Source organism: Chaetodon trifascialis, chromosome 10, assembly GCF_039877785.1.
Source record: "Chaetodon trifascialis isolate fChaTrf1 chromosome 10, fChaTrf1.hap1, whole genome shotgun sequence".
In the NCBI taxonomy this organism is placed as follows: Eukaryota; Metazoa; Chordata; class Actinopteri; order Chaetodontiformes; family Chaetodontidae; genus Chaetodon; species Chaetodon trifascialis.
Window position 1 is genome coordinate 28,637,137 of NC_092065.1, and position 18,326 is coordinate 28,655,462.

General features: G+C 50.6%; 1 protein-coding gene across 1 annotated transcript; it reads right to left on the bottom strand.

Moving 5' to 3' along the window:
• Positions 1-819: 819 nt before the first annotated feature.
• On the bottom strand, positions 820-18,006 carry LOC139337379 (zinc finger C3H1 domain-containing protein-like). Its single transcript, XM_070971923.1, has 35 exons — positions 17,316-18,006; positions 16,245-16,646; positions 15,807-16,000; positions 15,307-15,718; positions 15,000-15,211; positions 14,572-14,695; positions 13,879-13,973; positions 13,567-13,758; positions 13,262-13,423; positions 12,825-12,962; positions 12,518-12,636; positions 12,270-12,410; positions 11,948-12,122; positions 11,738-11,866; positions 9,647-10,294; positions 9,286-9,395; positions 8,693-8,824; positions 8,484-8,605; positions 8,299-8,400; positions 8,092-8,220; positions 7,734-7,911; positions 7,440-7,626; positions 7,038-7,226; positions 6,466-6,703; positions 6,136-6,241; positions 5,772-5,970; positions 5,557-5,651; positions 5,365-5,469; positions 5,117-5,221; positions 4,692-4,854; positions 4,407-4,507; positions 4,040-4,141; positions 3,489-3,528; positions 3,023-3,085; positions 820-1,695 (listed from the first exon to the last, which is right to left on the bottom strand). The coding sequence occupies exons 1-35, from the start codon at positions 17,872-17,874 to the stop codon at positions 1,600-1,602; spliced, it is 6,264 nt and encodes a 2,087-aa protein (XP_070828024.1). The 5' UTR covers positions 17,875-18,006; the 3' UTR covers positions 820-1,599.
• Positions 18,007-18,326: the final 320 nt, after the last annotated feature.

The window sequence follows — 18,326 nt, forward strand, 5'->3', positions numbered from 1 at the left end:
AGTATATTAAGAGTACATAAAATACTTCCATTTATGCAGTAAAGTACATGAAATAAAACTTTAGTTGGACTTCTTTTTTTTATGGATTCTGGCTCAACCAGGTGAGGAGGTGGGTGGGGACATCCAGGTAACTGCAGAGCAGATGAGGGAGATGAGAACAGGTGTGTGAGGCAGTCAGGTGACGGATGGAGGAAGACGCCTGAGGACATCTGGTGGATAAAAGGAGAACAGCAGCAGAGAGGAGGAGCAGGAGACGGACGGAGAGCCACGTTCTGCTCCTCTTCACTTTAAAAGGTTCCAACATGAAGAAGAACAAAGTGAAACAGAAGCTTTCTGTCCTCCACGCTGTCGTTAAAGAGCGAGTGGAAAACTGAGGGCTCATCTGTCTGTCCTCCACACTGTCTTTGCACCTGTCTCATGTCCTCTGAAATCCATGTTGTTAGGAAACCATTCCTGTAATTTGATATAAAAGAATCATTTCAATGAGGCGACCAGCGTGGGGTCACGTGACCTGCAGCATCTGAGCATCATCCTCAGTTCAAAACTGTGACTCTGACGACATCCCTCAGATGAAAAAAATCTGTTTTTGTGATTTTGTTTAAATGGAAAATAAAATTGATTTCAGTCTAAATCTGCTCCCAGATCTGTAATTTGTTCATCTGTTCAGACTGCGGTCTTCAGTGTCTCAGTGGACTCACAATGTGAAGGCAGGACAGTTAAATGTTTGATTTTCTTAGACTGCAACACCTGATGAGCTTTTAACCAACAGATGGACACAAAGACTTGTGACTCAATAAAAACTCAGGGGACAATTTTTTTTATCTTTAGAAAATAATTTAATAACATTTAAATGCAACATGTACATATAAAAAACAACAGTGGAAGGACTTCTCTCCTCTCCTTGCTAATACTCTTTAATCATTAAATGTAGAATTTTGACAAAAAGAAAAAGACAAATTGCACATGAGAGCATGTTGGCGAGGGTCTGCCTGCCTCTAACAGTGCTGCTGGTCTGGAGGCGGATCAGTCTCTGTGGATCAGTCCCTCTTTCGCACATTCAGACCCGACGAAGCCAAATAGAAAATACTAAAGCAGCTCCACTCGCAGATCCGTACTCAAAAAGTCTGCGTTGTTTTTCTCTGACTGCTTAACAAAATAAAAGTCTTGTTTCTCTTCAGGAGACAAAGAAAAGACAACGTGCAGATGTTGCAGCATCACTGGGGGGTGGGGGTGGGTGGGGTGGTGGTTGGGGGTTCTTCGGGGATATTGAAAATTGAAAACCAAACGGGAGGAAATGAAGTCCAAATGAAAAGTGACAGGAACAAAAAGAGGGAGGACATGAATCAAAGAACAAAGGCAACACTGTGTCACTCAGCAGCTGATACTTACGTACATGATGTGATTTAAGCAGCTCCAGACAGACTGGAGGCCGCTCAGGGGTCCGAGGAGGAGGAGGAGGAGGAGGAGGAAGCTGTCTTACCTCGTCTCATCTGCCTGCTCTCACTCAATCATCTACAGCTGATTGATTCATTGATTCTGCTTTGAGTTTATTGTGCAGCTGGTGGACGTCACGTCTTCTGTCTCATCCACTAAACTGAGTCACTCACTGAGACTCACTCCCACCTGCTGACACCTGTCCAGGAGCCTCCTCAGTCTGTCCGTCTGTCCTCCCTCTGCTGCTTCAGACAGCACCCGCTGCAGGGGGGGGACAGGGACAGCAGGGGGAGACAGGGAGACAGGCGGAGGAAAAAAGACAGGGCAAGAGAGGGAGGACAGGAGAAAAGACAGGGAGAGGGAGACAGAGGAGGAGAAAAGACAGAGGGGGAGGGAGGAGAGGAGGTAGAGGGGAGGAGAAAGGATAGAGAGAGAGAGAGAGAAAGAGAGAGAAGAAGAAACAGAGGGGGTAGGAGAAAGACAGGGAGAGGGAGACAGGGAGGAGACAGAGGGAGCAGGAGAGAAGACAAAGGGAGAGGAGACAGAGGGGGAGGGAGGGGGCAGCAGGTGAACAGGTGTGTATACAGGTGTGATGTAAACAACACAAAGGACTCATTGTGTCACTTCAGGTGTCTCCTCTCAGGATAAAACCAGTTTACACCTGAGAGACTGAATCCAGTTAATAGTGTTTTGCTCATTAGAGGCTGGCTGTTAGCAGCAGTTTGTTAGCAGCTGGCTGTTAGCAGCAGTTTGTTAGCAGCTGGCTGTTAGCTGCATTCTGTTAGCGGCTGTTTGTTAGCAGCACTCTGTTAGTGGCTGGCTGTTAGCAGCACTCTGTTAGCGGCTGGCTGTTAGCTGCACTTTGTTAGCCGCTGTTTGTTAGCTGCACTTTGTTAGCGGCTGTTTGTTAGCTGCACTTTGTTAGCGGCTGGCTGTTAGCTGCACTTTGTTAGCGGCTGTTTGTTAGCTGCACTTTGTTAGCGACTGGCTGTTAGCTGCACTTTGTTAGCGGCTGTTTGTTAGCTGCACTTTGTTAGCGACTGGCTGTTAGCTGCACTTTTTAGCGGCTGTTTGTTAGCTGCACTTTGTTAGCGGCTGTTTGTTAGCTGCACTTTGTTAGCGGCTGTTTGTTAGCTGCACTTTGTTAGCGGCTGTTTGTTAGCTGCACTTTGTTAGCGGCTGGCTGTTACCTGCACTTTGTTAGCGGCTGGGTGTTAGCTGCACTTTGTTAGCGGCTGTTTGTTAGCTGCACTTTGTTAGCGGCTGGCTGTTAGCTGCACTTTGTTAGCGGCTGTTTGTTAGCTGCACTTTGTTAGCGGCTGTTTGTTAGCTGCACTTTGTTAGCGGCTGGCTGTTAGCTGCACTTTGTTAGCGGCTGGCTGTTAGTGGGTGGTCTTCAGTAGAAAGCCATCTGGGATGAGTAAACTGCGTCTCCACCCTCCTCCTGAGCTGTCTGAACAATGAGACTTCTTGAATGTTTCTGCACAACGATCGATGGGCCGGAGACACATGAAGTGACCGAGTGTAAACAGGCGCTGAGTGTTTGCATGTCATGCATGTTAGAGACAAACTGAAGGAGGTAAATTACATCTTTCCACAGGGCAGCACACAGTGGAAGGTGATGGAGGGCCTGCTGATAGAGAAGTCGAACCTGGAGAAGAAACAACATGACATAAAAAAGGGAGGGGGGAGAAAAAAGACACCAGACGCCGGAGCTTTGTGTCAGTAAGACAGAAAAAGCAAAGCGTGGAATGAAGTCAGAGGTTCAGTCAAGAAAATGTACAAAAACACAGCAAAGACCAACAAACCAACAGTCAACAAGAAGCTAAAGAGCTACTTTACACATTAGTGCTGATCTAAAACCTGCAGAGGGAAGAATCACATCCAGGAACAATTAACAGTCATCGACAGCTGAGGGAGAGAAAACTTCACACTTCCTGCTGACTTCAAACATTTTCACCGCTTTTAACAACAAAAAAGGAACCTGTTGATTGAAATGATGTTGGCTAAGCTTCCTGCCGTTGACTGTCACATCGCCTCCATCGCTAACTCACCTCGGATCGCTCCTTCAGCTCCCTCTCCACAGCTATCGCTCTGCGAGAAACAAACAGGCCGTCAGCTTCAACACATCTTCATCTAGTCTTCATCAAATCTCGTCTTCAGACAACACGTTGGTCCGTCTCTCACTACGGTCTGACTTCCTGTCTGAAGCTCTCAGCCCCGAGCTCATTGGTTCCTACTGAAGATGTCAATCTTTAAGAACACCTCACAAATATGGTTTCGTGTTTAAAAAACTTCGGTCACTTTCTAATATCGTTTTTGTTTTCTGTTTTCCAATCATCTTGTGACCCTTCAGATTTATCTTGCAGGCCTTGGAGGGGTGCAGGACCCCACGTTGGGAACCAGTGCTCTCTGGCATGAAGGAATAAAACTGCGTTTGTACGTTTAATTCGTCCTTGTTTTCGCCTTCTCGTGGGATCTGCTGACCATGAACAGTCTCGTCTGACCTGTGGCTGAAGCTCGTTGGGTCTAATCTCGACTGACCACCTGGTTCCACTCAAACTTTGACATTTTTGACGTTGTCTTTGCGTCTCTGTCCACTCACATTTTCCAGTGGGCCAGACACTTTGGAGAGTGACTGCTCAACATCCTGGCCTGGAACTTCAGCTGCTCAACGTTTCCGTCCTGCCACTCCTGATGCAGCAACCTGCGCAGCAACATCTCGACTCAGAGAGCAGCCAAAACAACGGCCTCTGTCCCCGACACACACACAGCATGCGGCCACCAGTTTATCTACTGGTGCAGATGATTACCAGTTAACTCCACAGGTTCACATCAGACAGAGAGCAAAGACGCGAGCATTTACCTGCTGAAGGTCTGTGAGGTCAGACACAGAGACAACAACAAACAACAACCTCATCTTCAAGTGTGTGTGTGTGTGTGTGTGTGTGTGTGTGCACGCGTGTGTGTACCTCAGGCCCAGTTCGATGTTGTTGGGCATGGCATATCTCAGTCTCTCCAGGACCAGTGCATGCTGGGACGGCGGCAAACAGCTCAGGTAAAGAGTCACCACCTGAAGATACATCGACAAAGAATCATTCGAGCTGCTTCAGACAGCTGAGCCCACACACACACACACACACACACACACACACACACACACACACACACACACACACACACACACACACACACACACACACACACACACACACACACACACACACACACACACACACACACACACACAGTCTCACCTTGTTGTGGAAGTGGTAGCAGCTCCAGAACTCGGCCGGGTTGAAGAGGACCTCCAGTCGAGACGGGACGGTGCTCAGACAGCGATGCACCAGATCTGAGAACAGTTTGGACTGACTGCTGGCTGGAGGGCGGGCCTGCTGACGGCTGCTGAACAGCAGGTAGCTGCAGAGGCACACACACAGTCTGATCTGAGCTCAGAGCAGAAGCCTTCAGCTCTCACACAGCTGACACAGATTCATGTTGGTGTGAGCTCGTCAAAGATCATCTGTGAGGGAAGAAGCTCCACTCTGACACCACCGTGGTGTGTCACAGAGTGAGACCTGTTCTCTGCAGATGGAGCTCTCTGTCCTGTCATGCTGTGAACGCTCAGTGTGTCACAATGAGGCTGAAAACAGCAGGCGAAGCTCCTGCAGGTGACACTCACTCCATCCACAGTTTGTGAAGCTCTTCCAGCTTCAGGGGTGACGCCAGCGCTCTCTCGAAGGCGTCCACCGTGTCCTCCACAGAGCCGTGCAGCCACTGCCAGCGACTGCAGCAACAACCACCAACAGTTTAAACTCCAGCATTTACATCTAATATGTATTTCTCTCTCACACACACACACACACACACACACACACACACACACACACACACACACACACACACCCACCCACCCACCCACCCACCCACCAGTGGATCAGGTGGAGGTAAGGCATCTGCTGACTGAGCTGCTCCTGAAGCTCCTTGATGATTGGACCTCTCAGCAGCTCCTCGGTGGGAAATCCAAGGATGTGCCTGAAGGAAGGAAACGACAGCAAAGCGTCAGTCCAGTCCTCGCCGTGACGCCATCTATCACAGCTGCACAGAGCACACGCGGCGTACCGCAGGACGTCCACGGGTTTCTTCTGACTCTGCTGGTCCTCACAGAGACTCAGGATGAAGCCTCTGAACAGAGGGACGATGGCGCTCGACTTGTCCTGTCAGACAACACGAGACAAAAGACATGGAGCCACCTGCAGTTTCACTGAGCAACAACAGTAACCTGCTCGCTGTGCGTCCAATCGCATGCAGACGGTGTCGGAGCAGCCTGAGCTCACCTGAGCCATGAGGAACTTGCAGGAGTGATAGAAGACCTCAGCGTTGTTGGGACACTCAGCCAGGACGTGAAGCCACATGTTGACCGCCTGATCTCCGTCTCCTTTCCTGATGTGGAGGTCGGCCAGAGCGTCTCTCAGAGCGCAGGACTCAGGACAAAACTCCAGCAGAGACTCACAGAGAACAACGCCCTCATCGAACCTGCAGGGACACGACGGCGGCATCCTTAAATACGGCGTTCAGCACGTCAACGTTTCTAAATGAAATAAGGTCAACAAAGGCCAGACGCTGCACAGTCCGTCTCCTGTAGAGGACATGTCCAGTTCCAGTTCCTTCATCAGACCAATCAGAGAGGAGTCAGCTCACCTCTCCAGCAGCTTGTTGAGGAAGATGAGGTTGGTGTGAAGAGGCAGGCAGGCCAGCGTCCTCTCGCTCGGAGACAAACTCTCATCAGTGCATTGATGGATGGCGTCTTAGAGGGGAAACAAAGACAAGGAACGCTGAAAGCTGAGGCCTCTGAGTAAAACACATTAGATGAGAGCACGTTTAAAAGGAAATGATCTTTGTCTGCAGCAGCACTGTGTTCATACAGGCTGTTAATAAAGAATAAGAGCCATGTTTTGTGTGCAGAGGACTTTTCTCTTTCTCTCTTTCTGCTGCTAGCACATCGTTTGGGGCTGTTTGGTGGGTCTGTACCTTGGAATAGAGCGATGAGGGTGTCAGGCGGCGTGCTGACGTCCTGCACCGTCCTCCAGGGCAGCATGAAGGACTCCCTGCTGACCAGTCTGGACGGACCGGACTCCGCCGGGTCGTACAGGCTGAACGGCAGCCGGTCGAACTCCGTCAGGTGGATGTAAGAGAGCCAGAGCAACGCGCGGTCGCTGGCCGTCAGGTGCTCGGCGATGCTCCGGTCGTGGGCTGATTTCAAGGCATTCTGCACACAAATCAAACATCTTTCTGATCATCACTTCATCTCACAGGGGACCAGGTGAGGGCCAGGACTGTCCACAGAGTCCAGACGTGTCCACGACAAACAGCTCAACCTCTAAATGAAGCTTTTAGTGAGAAGTTGAGTTCTGAATCTTCAGTTTTATGCGTCTGCCTTTGATTCATAACTGTGGGCTGAATTAAAGCAGAGATGGATTCAATCACTCAGCTTGTCGTGTCCACAGTGTTCAGTGTTAAACTGAAAGTGTTTCCAGCACTGGACCACAGCAGATTCAGGACAGAACGGCCACTTTTACAACATCTTTCGGCTCATGTCTCACCTGTAAAATGGCCAGAGCGCTCTCCATCCTGCCTGTGAACTGGTTGAGCTCGACTCTGTAGAGCAGAGCCTCCATCAGCTGGAAGGACAGTCTGTCTGAGACACCAGCAGAAGCTTCAGTGAGGAGAAACTGCAGCAGGCGATCGCACACATAGTCCTTCCCCTCGAATGAGCTCTCCAGGTTTAAATACTGCAGAGAGAAAACCATCAGAAAACACAATCAACCACAGACAGTTCAATTCGTTTCTCCAGCTGTAAACTGCGTCATAAATGCGGCTGATGAAAAACAGCTGCTTCTGTTGTGAACAGCGAGAGAGCCACAACTGCTGGAGGACAGCTGGAGGACAACCTGAGGACATTCAGCACAGGATCACAGGCCTTCAGTAGAAAGGAGAGGACTTACGTTCCACCACACTTTGTAGTCGGGCGCGTGCTCCACAGCCATCTCACACATCTCCTGCACCTCCTCCCTGCTGCCCCGCCTGGAGAACAGGGACAGGTAGTGGCTCCACACCTCGGGGTTATCACAGTTAGTCTCCAGAGCACGAGACAACGTGTTCAAGGCAGCTTCCAGACACTCTGCCGCAGACCTACACACACACACACACGCACAGAGACAGACACACACAGTTAGACTCTCAGCGTGAAGAGCAAAGTCAAACGAGGCGTTCGGGACAGAAAACAAAAGGGGACTCACGTCTCGTTCTGATTGAGGTATTTGTAGGCTAATTTGATCCACAGCTGAGTGTCTCCAGAGCTCTCCAGGACGCTGGTCTCCAGGTTTGATATGTCGTCTGTCTCACTGGTGAAATAACGTTTGTCCTCTGATGTGACGCAAACGTCCAGAGCGGACAGGCTGGTCTGAGAGCAGTCGCCTGGACAAAGACAGACAGTGGACAGATGAAGCCCAGCTGATCGAGAACAGAACGTCGCAGCGCTGAAGAGACTGAAGATGAAGAATATCATGAAGCCTCTCGTCTGATTGAAAGACGGCAGACATTAACAGCTGACATGTTTGTCTTTCTGCGAGCGGCTGTCGGTAGACGCGTCCTCACCGTGTCTCCCAGCCGTCAGGTTTCCAGCTGCCGTCTCGTCCTCGCTGTCGTCCTCTGGGGTGAAGCTGCTCTGGGTGGACGGCTTCGGTCTCCACCTCCTCGTGTCCTTACAGGTGGTGAATGGGGGGACTGGAGGAAGATGAAGAGTTCACGAGTCTGCAAACAGTTTCTCTGACGACGGTGAGCAGGAAGGGAAAGTTCACTGACCGTGTCGCTTGCTTTCGTTCACTTTGCTGACGAGCAGGACGGCCTTCTGGTCGACTCCCATCCGGTCTTTGTTGGTTCCAAACAGCTTCTTCATGTACTTTTCTACAAATCAGAAAAACGTGTTAACTCCAAACACCTTCTGTTTGAACAGTCGACTGACACAAAAGGGTCTCTCTGCGGTCCACCTGTGGCAGCGCTGATGTCCTCGTCTGAGCTGCTCTCAGAGCAGCCAATCAGAGGCAGACTGTACGACAGGATGTCCTGGAAGAGCTGGTTTCCGGTCAGTGTGCAGTTTCTCATGTGCTGCCTGCAGGACAGAGGGAGCAGACAGAGACAGCGATGAAGGCCACAAACAGCAGGACGAGCAGAGAGCGAATGATGCTAACGTTCTCACCATCTGCAGTCGTCGTCATTGCAGGTTCCCGTCAGGTCGAAGCGGCAGAAACACTTCCTTGGCTCGATGGTGCTGCTGTATGTTACAGAGCTCAGTGATAACTTCTCCTTGGTCCTGTAATATGGACTGAACCTGAGACACAGAGGACACAGAGATTCTTTATCACTCAGAAATCTGCTGCTTTGGTTTGGGTTTTAAAACATGAAATACTTTAAACAGTAAAACCTGAGTTTTTAAAGCAGTTTGTGGTGTTCAGGAGCTTGTCTGTCAGACAGGTTGTTCAGGTAATTTTAAATTATAAACCTCTTGTTTTCTTGCTTTCTATGTTTTTATTGTGATTAACTATTTCTTTCAGTTTATTGTTTTTATGATTTCACTTCAATCATTTCTATTTCTCGTGTCCATTAGTCTTCTTGACTTCCCTCTGATCCACAGAGGCTGAGCTGTGTTTGATTTGCTATCATGTAGGTCTGGTTCTGACACAGCGTGAGCCTGCAGCTGAATGCAAAAGTGCTGTGTGGAAAAGCAAAAGTAGTTCTTAAAAAACCTTCCCAGTGTGACCCCTCAGGGCCTCCCTACTCTTATATTTGTACCTGTATGATTTGAAGACCAGCAGAGGGCTGTGATAGGCTCCAAAGGGAACTGGCTTCAGCTCCGAGCTCCCTGATTGGCTCGCGGCTGCGTCCACCTCCACTGAAACCACCTGCAGTCACAGAAAAATACGACATTGATCGTGAATATGAAAAGAATAAATTCAATTTATTCTAACACAACGTAACCTGTTACTAATATAAAAACTGTGGCTGGTGGAACTACAGAAGATCTAAACTTGTGAAAGTGCATCTATTTAAGGTGCTTAACATCTGCAGATACCCTGCAAGATCAAGTGAACTTATAAAGAAAACGTGTTGCAGTTTCAGTACTGAAAAAGCATGTTAACGTTCCGCCGGTCACCTTTCCAGCTGGGGGGCTGTCAACATTTTCCCCCACTTTGTGCAGCTCACTCAGCAGCAGCTCTCCCAGCCGGGCCTGCTGCTGGTACCTCAGCTTCAGAGCGTCCAGATCCAAGCCCGAAAACATCTCTGCAGGGGGTTTGGAGCTGGTGGGGGTCTTGGCAGGTTTGGCAGAGCAGCTGTCTTTAGCTGGAGTGGAGCTCAGCTGCTCCAGGTTGGGTTTGGTGAATGTGCTGCTGGACTGAAGGAGGGAGTGTCTGCGGCTTCCTTTGGCGGCGGCAGCAGGTGTCGGCGTTGGTGCAGGTGCAGATTCTGGTTCGTGATCATCGGCCTCGGGTACGTCTTCACTGTCCAGGGTGAGTTTGTCCTGGGTGAGGTCGTGCAGGGAGGGCTGGGGCAGAGGGAAGGGGGTGGAGGGAGGCGGGAGCTGGCTCTGAGGGTCAGGAGGGGTGGAGGCTCGTACTGGGGGCTCCGCGAGTAGATCTGAAGGCAGTCCTTTGTTGCGCAGGGCCTGAGCCTCCTTCAGCTTCTGGATCTTGAGGGCGTACTCTGACTCCAGCTGCTGCAGCCGCTGCTTCTGAGCGATCAGCTCTGCAAAGTGACGCTCCGAACCGCGAGGGGCTCCATCCACACGCAGCAGCTTACTGGACTGAGAGGGGGCAAACGTAGAGTTCAGTCAGTGCTGCATGTGTACGTACGTGAACAACAGGAGCAACAGCAGCAAAACAGAGATGACGTTACCAGATAAACTCAAGCACCGGAAGAGATTCCCAGACATGACTCTAGTGTGTGTCCCATCACTGAGCTTTGCATATTACATTTAATCACATAATGCCAAACTGCACACTGCAGCACCACTGTCATACACTGCTTTAAGTCTGTAATGGCTCTGCTCTATATTTATTATTCTTCATCATCATCATCATTACCGAGCAGTGACTCCTGAATGTGTGCTGTTCGACCCATAAGAGGTAAATCAAGTTCAAGTGCCTCCAATCTGGAAGTTTACCTGGCGTTTTAATCATCAATCAACATAATCAACATAATCCATGTGATGCCAATTTGTACTGCGTCACATAATCAGGCTGCTAAACAATGCTAACATGCTATCAGACTACACACACACACTCCGTCATACATTTAATTTAAGCTAAAGCTAGCTGTGGAATATGGAAATAAAACGGGTTTAAATTAACACTAAAAACTATTTCAACGAGTCAAAACTCATCTTAACAAACCTTCTGTGCTCTTGGTTAACACCCCCAACAGGTAAAAACGCTACAGGTAGCTTCCGCAGCAGCTAAGCTAACTGTGTTATTAACTGTCAGGCAGCTCATGTTAGCAAGCTGTACGATAGCATGTGGCTAATGTTTGCTAACCACGAAAACACAGCGGTAAAAAGCGGAAGTATCTAATTAGCTAACTTAAACGTTTTATTACCTTCTAAAAGGTGCCGTCTGACTCGTCAGACGCCGTAAAGGTAAACTAAAACAGCATTAAACTCTTTCGATGCTGCTGAGCGTTGCAGATGTTCCGCTGTCACTCGGCCGTTACGGCTAACGCAGCGCTCACAAAGCGAAGCTGACATCATAAAGAAATGTCCCCAATGAACCTCCAAAAATCAGTCAGTACTTCATCGTTATTCGGGGACGTTAAAACCACAGGTGGTACATCTAGAACATGGTGCTGAGTTCTGTAGTGTATAAAGTACACTTCAGTACACAAATAAAAGTACAAATACGATGAATCATATTTGAGCTGTATTTGAAATGAAGGCAGCAGGAAGCCTCAAAGTGAAGGAATAAAGGAGGTTCATGACTTCAGTTCTCCTTCTGATGGTACACAGCTGCCTCACAGGTATTCTGCTGCCATGACAACTATTCTACCCAATTACTGCTCACCTGCAGCTCAGGTGACCAAACCAGGGCGTCAGGTGGATGGTACAACTCTCCCCAGAAGATGCAGTTCTTAAAAACGGTGTTATTTTTTTAAGCGAGGCTCAGAGCTGAAGTTCCCAGCTGTAACCGTCTGTCTGCCTCACACACTCAGCCCACACACACCTGCACCGATGGACTTCAAACGTGTTGCTCACCTGCTTCTGGGTGGAGTCTGTTCGCCGTTTCAAGCCTCTGCCGGCAGTCAGCCGAGCGTGAGTCAGCTCCTGCTCCAACCTGACGGTCAGACTCTTCTTTATGGACACTCGATGTTCGACGCGATGCACCTGCAGAGGAGGACCAGAGGTCAGACATGAACCAGGACTCAAACAGCCTCCGTCTCGTCTGGTCTCGTCTCGTCCTCCCACCTGTTCCTGCAGCTTCTTGAGGAGCGTCCTGTTGGCGCTGGCGATCTTCTCTGACGCCTGCAGCTGCTCCCTCAGTTTGGCCACCTTCCCCTCGGCGGCCTTCAGAGACTCCCTCTTCTTCAGCTCCTGCTGGAGCAGATGTCTCAGCACGGCCTCGTCCCTCTGCAGCAGCTCCCTGTGAGACAGACTCGGTCACTGTGCCGTTCGACACGCTTGATGCTCCCTCCACACACCTTCAGACGTGTGTGTGTGTGTGTGTGTGTGTGTGTGTGTGTGTGTGTGTGTGTGTGTGTGTGTGTGTGCTGTGTGCGGACCGTCTCACCTGTGTTTGTTGAGTCTCTGCTCTGCTTCGGTCAGTTTCAGCTCTGCAGCTGATTTTCCAGGTGAGTCCAGCACAGAGTCAGTGACAGCAGGTGAGGTGCAGCTCACGCTGTGGTCCTTCAGCATCTTCTGCTTCTCCCTGCTGTGACATCACAAACATTTCCCTCGGTTAAACATCACCAGAGCGCCACAGAGTGATTCTGACCGCCGACCTTAATGAGCGTGTAGTAATGACAGTACTTCCTGTACCTGGCGATTTCCTCTTTGAGCAGGCGGTACTCGGCCTTCTTGGCTTCAGGTAATGCCTCCGGGGTTCGGACGGGGTTGTTCTCCTTCTCAGATCCTGACGCTGCTTTCGGCTTCGCGGCCTGGAAAAGATTTTTGATGTTGTGTTTAGATTGTATCTGAGACGACGTCACATTCCTCAGTTTGGACGGACAAACGTTAGATTTCAGACACTCATCACGCTGCCTTTCACCCTGAGACATCATCAACGGTCATCGATGGCTCAGGTGCTCCTTCTAATGTTCTCTCACGTCTGGTGAGCTGCACCCACCTCCACGGTCCTCCTGGCCTCTTTGATCATGAACTCCAGCCCTCCAAACGCCGCCTGCGTGGAGCTGCAGGCGTCCATGTCGGAGTCGCTGTCGTCCGAATCGTTGAGAGAAACCACCACCGACTTGTGTCTGGGCAGCTGGAGGGAAACACGACAACAAGCAGGTGAATCCACTGATCCCAGACCTGTTACTGTCCACTAAACACCGAATCTGATGGTCTGTGCTGCAGGATGAAGCTCCACATCATCATCATCATCATCATCATCATCATCATCATCATCATCATAGGCCGAGTGTTGTTGCTCTCAGCTGCACGTCTGCTTGATGTGGTTTTAATGTGTGAGGTGAAGATAAGACTCTGGTTCGTGTGTGTGTGTGTGTGTGTGTGTGTGTGTGTGTGTGTGTGTGTGTGTGTGCGTGTGCGCGTGCTTCTCACCACCAGCGGCGCTCTGTTAGCATGATGTCCTCTGCTGAACTTGCTGCTCCTGGACTGGGACACCGTGTTCAGACTGACGGTGCTCAGGTTTCCTCTGGCCGGCGGCTGGACGCCTGCAGGAGGCTGACGGCCGGGCGACGGAGGACCGCTGCAGCTCTTCTCCTGCAGACAAACGTCACGTTCATGTTCAGACTTTAGGATAAACTGCTTCCAGCTTCACGTGGACCTGCTGTCGCTGTGAACGTTTAACTCTGGGTGGAGGAGCACCACCCAGAGTCTGAGCAGAGCAAACACTCGACACCAACCTCAGTCGCTGCCACTCTCTTGTTGGCCATAGACATCAGACACGTCTCCCTGAGCAGCATCTCCTCCTCCTCTTCCTCGTCAGCGAAGGGAGGTTTGGGAGGAGGCTCCAGCTCATCTGGTGGAGGGGGGAGAGGTGGAGGTGGGGGAGGTCCACCGGACAGCACGGAGGAGAGGAACGGCTGAGAGAAATCCTGAGAGAGACGAATTTATGTCAATGTTAAAGACGTTTCTTCATTTCACTCTGCAGAACAAACATCAGCTGCATGTCTCCACTTTAACGCTCTGCTGCAGCGGCAGAGGGGGGGGCGTACCATTCCAAACTGATGTGAGTCAGTCAGGTAAAGAGACACCTGAGGGAAACATCCTGGATCGTCTGCAGCCAGCTGGTTGTGTGTCGGCGACGGCACTGAAACACACAACAGGAAACAGTCAAAGACACTCAGTCCACTGACAGAGTGACGCATCTGTTCACTCACAAACTATCTTTGAGTGAAGACAGACAGCAGCTCATCAAGCAGAGAATCAACTTTACTGAGACAGACAGACAGAGACAGACAGACAGACAGACAGACAGACAGACAGACAGACAGACAGACAGACAGACAGACAGACAGAGCAGGCAGACAGACAGACAGACAGACAGACAGACAGACAGAGACAGACAGAGACAGACACACAAAGAGACAGACAGACAGACAGACAGACAGACAGAGACAGACAGACAGACAGACAGACAGACAGACAGAGACACAGAGAGAGACAGACAGACAGAGACACAGAGACAGACAGACAGACAGACAGACAGACAGACAGACAGACAGACAGACAGACAGACAGGAGAAGCTGCTGCATGTTCATCGACATGCTTCATGAATCTTTAACCAGGTGGAGAAATAAAAGCTTTCTGAGAACAACAAACAAACTGTTTCATAATGGAACTCATCTGATTGGACCGTACAGCTCATCTACCACCTGTCACCTTTTGACAGCACAGCTCTGCTCACCTGGCGAACTGGTCTCGCTGTCCGTGTCCATCGCCACCTCGTCATAGTTGTCGTACTGGTAGAGGTTCCCTGAGGCGTCCACACCTTGTTTACCTGCACACTTCCTGTGCTCCCGATCCCTGGACTGAAGCAGAGACACACCTGAGCGCTCATTTGTTAACCAGTTATTCTGATGATGCGTTCACTGGCTGCAGCGTCTGCGCTTTGTCTGATGTGACAGTGAACTGAAGCTCTTTGGCTTCTAGATTTCTTTATCAGTAACTGAGAGACGTCAGCGTGGACGTCTCGCCACATTTTATTGGCCGAGCCATTGAATCCACTGAGGATTCAGAGTGTAGTTTCAGCTGGTCACAGTGGATCAAACAGAACCAGACGCACTAACATCAAACAGACGCGTGACGAACAGGACGGTCTGCGTCCGTCCTTACTTTGCTGCGCGTCCTCGTCTTCCCTCCCACCAGCTTCATGAAGCGGTTGTACTGCTCGTCCTGGTTGGACAGATCGCGGATTCTGCGGATCTCGTCCTCTCGTTTGCGTCGCTCTTCCTCCTCCTGCCGTCGTTTCTCCTCCTGCTCTCTCTGCTGCTGCAGCTTCCACGTCTTCAGCTGCTGCTTCCTGACCGCCTGCTTCGCCGCTGAGCCTGAGAGCGAGATTATTAATATCATTATTATCAACTCAAGCGAAGCCCGCTGATTGGATCCAGCAGCTGGGCTGCCTGACGGCAGGTATTCTCACCTGAGTTTATCATCTTCTTGGCCATATGAGGCTTTGCTGGAGTTCTGCTTCTCTCCAGCAGAGGTTTGGGACCAGGTTTAGGACAGAGTTTGGGCCTGTCTCTGTCTCTGTCTGGAGGTCTGGGCCCGGTCTTGGTTCTGTCTCGGTCCCTGTCCAGAGGTTTGGACCTGGTTCTGCTCCTGTCCGCGGTGGCGGCGGCGGCAGAGGAGGCAGACCTGGTGGTGACCCGCTGCCTGCCGGCTGGAGCCCCTCCTGAGCTGGAGTTCTTCTCCTGGACCACCTTAGTGATCCGGTCTTTGCTCTTCTTCATCACCTGCAGCTCTTTCTGCTGCCACTTCTTACTGGCCGACTGCAGAGCGAGGAGACGCAGCTGCAGCTCCGACAGCTCCTCCTCCTCCACCTTCACCACCGGCTGCTCGGTGTGAGAGAGATTCAGACTGTTACTTTGGATTATATACAAAACATCACCTCTCCAGTAACAACCATCAGTGTCAGCCCACCTTGTCATGCGAGATGACGGAGTCCTCGCTGGAGGCCGAGGACTCGCTCCGGCACGAGCACGTCTTTGGTGTCTTCTCGTCTTTGTCCGTTTCTTCGCTGCAGCACGGACACGTCTTCTTCATCACGTCCGACTCTTCGTCAGCGTTCTGCTCTGGTTCTGCCACAGCTTGTGCTGTTCTTTCTTCTTCTTCACCTGCAAAGACACAGACAGGAAGTGAGACTCTAAAACACTCTTTCACTTTAAAATAATCTCTTTGACATATTTGTTTGTTCACTTCAGTTTCATATTAATGATTTCTGGATCTTTCAGGTGTTTTTCTTCCTTTTCTGTGTCTGATTTCTGAAACTAACAAACATTTAACTGCGGATGACTTTGACGTCGATGAACTTGTGCTTTCAGAACAACACTTAAGTCCAACAGTTTTCTTTTCGCTCACCCTCCAACTGAGCTTCACCTCCGTTATCCTGCTCGGACCACTTCCCCTTCAGCTCGTCCAGGTTAATGGGGGTGGGGAGTTTCTGTCGGAGGGGCTTGATGTTGAACGCCTGGAACACTTTCCTCTCAGCCGCCTCCAGCTCGGCGGTTTCCTCTGGACTCTGAGCCGCTTCGGGTACTGCTTTGGTCTCTGTAATACTGGCAGTGTTGTCTGGGGTCTGGTCTCTGGCGGGGGACGCGCTGGGCTCCAGAGCCATCGTCTCCTCCTTACGGATGCACTCCAGCTCCAGCTGAATCTGCTTGTACTTGCTCAGTAAATCCTCGAAGGACTCGTCAACACTGTTGTCTGGTTTGGAAACACTGTGAGCTTGTTTTCTCGCCTGGTTCCTCCCCGGCGGTTTTTCTGTTGTCAGATGTTCAGGAAAGCAGACGTACGGCAACAAATAACGATTCAGCTGCTAATTATTTTCTTAATTAAAGGATTGATTACTCATCTATTTCAGAAAAGAAGAAGAAGATATACTTTATTAATCACCGCACACGCATGCTATGGGGGGGGCTGCACACATGCCATGCTTGCCACCTCAGTGACACCACCTGTACTGACACCACCTGTACCGTCTGTGTCATCCACCCCGCAGACACCCATAAAGACAGAGAGGAGACAGGAAGTTCACAGCTTCACAGCAGACGTGTCGTCCTCTGGTTTCGTTTCTGTTCAACACGTCGTCCACATATCAGCTGTAAAGTGTGACTCATGTTTCACATGAATGGATGACCAGAAGGTTTCTATAAACATGGCAGCAGGTCTGACGGGGACCCACAGCTGCTAAATTCAGGGGTTTTGAATCAGATGACAGACACTCAGTAGAGGACACACTGCACTGTACATGGATCAACATTAACACCCTGTGACACTGTTACGGGCAACATGGACATTAGTTTTATAGGTTTTTCTAACATGATGATCATTATCTCCAGCTAGCAGACACTCACAGGCCCTGGGTGAGCTGTAATTCAATCAGTGTCTCTGTGGACTGCTGATTTTGTGGTGGAACAAAGGAAAGGATACGTTTTCTCGAGGGGGAGACTTTCATGTTGCCGTGACTCTCTCCGGGCCCGTAACGACCGAGGGGACCTCTGCTGTCTCCGCGTCCCCGGCTGCCTCGGTTCCAATTCCCGCGTCCACCGTTCGGCATGGCCCGGTGCCTGAACCTGCCCAGGGCACCGTGGCTCCGCTCCCAGAAGCTGGTTCGCGGGTTCGGCTCGCCGTGAGGACCGAGCCCCGGCGGCGGCGGCAGCAGCGGCGGCGGGGGAGAGGGAGCAGGAAGCCGGTCGGGCCCGCTCGGCCCGCACTGCTGCCTGTGGCTCGGGGGGAAAGGGCCGTGCCCGTGAGGTCCGCGGTTGTATGGCATAAGGAGGCGGAAATCTGGCGGCTGGTGGCCCATGTGCGGCAGCATGTCGTGTGGATGTTGGTGAGGTTTTCGTGTCCGTGGAGGAGCGCCGCGGCGGGGCCTGTTACCATCCCCCCGCCGGATCGGCACACTTTCCTCGGTTTCATCATCGCAGATCTCTCCGTCCTCGAGCTCTCCCTCCTCTCTCGGAGAACGATGAACCGTATTTAAATGCATCCTGTCGTTAACGCCGAACTGACTGCTGATTGTAAACTCATTGGACTGTAGATGTTAGATTCATGTTGTCGTTCCACCCAACATTTGATAAGAAGTCAATCCGCTCGCCCGGAAGATTAGCTCAGACAGATAGCTTCCCCTCTGCTTCTGCTCATCCAACTCTCGCGATACAACGAGACTAACGAGACCGCAAACAGCCAATGGAGAGAGAGATGCGTTTCGTTTTTCTGTCAGCCTGAGTGTCAAACAAAATGATCGTGTTTGACTGTACTTCCGGTTTGAGGGAGAACATAAATGGATGTCAAACACAGACACGGTGGGCCACAGATAGACACCAACTGCATGTGGAAAAAACAAACTTAAATGCCTCAGAAGCATGTTTTGATGTGAGATAATAATACTACAAAATACAAAAAAGAGAGGAAAAGAATGTATTACATTTCAGCTTGTGT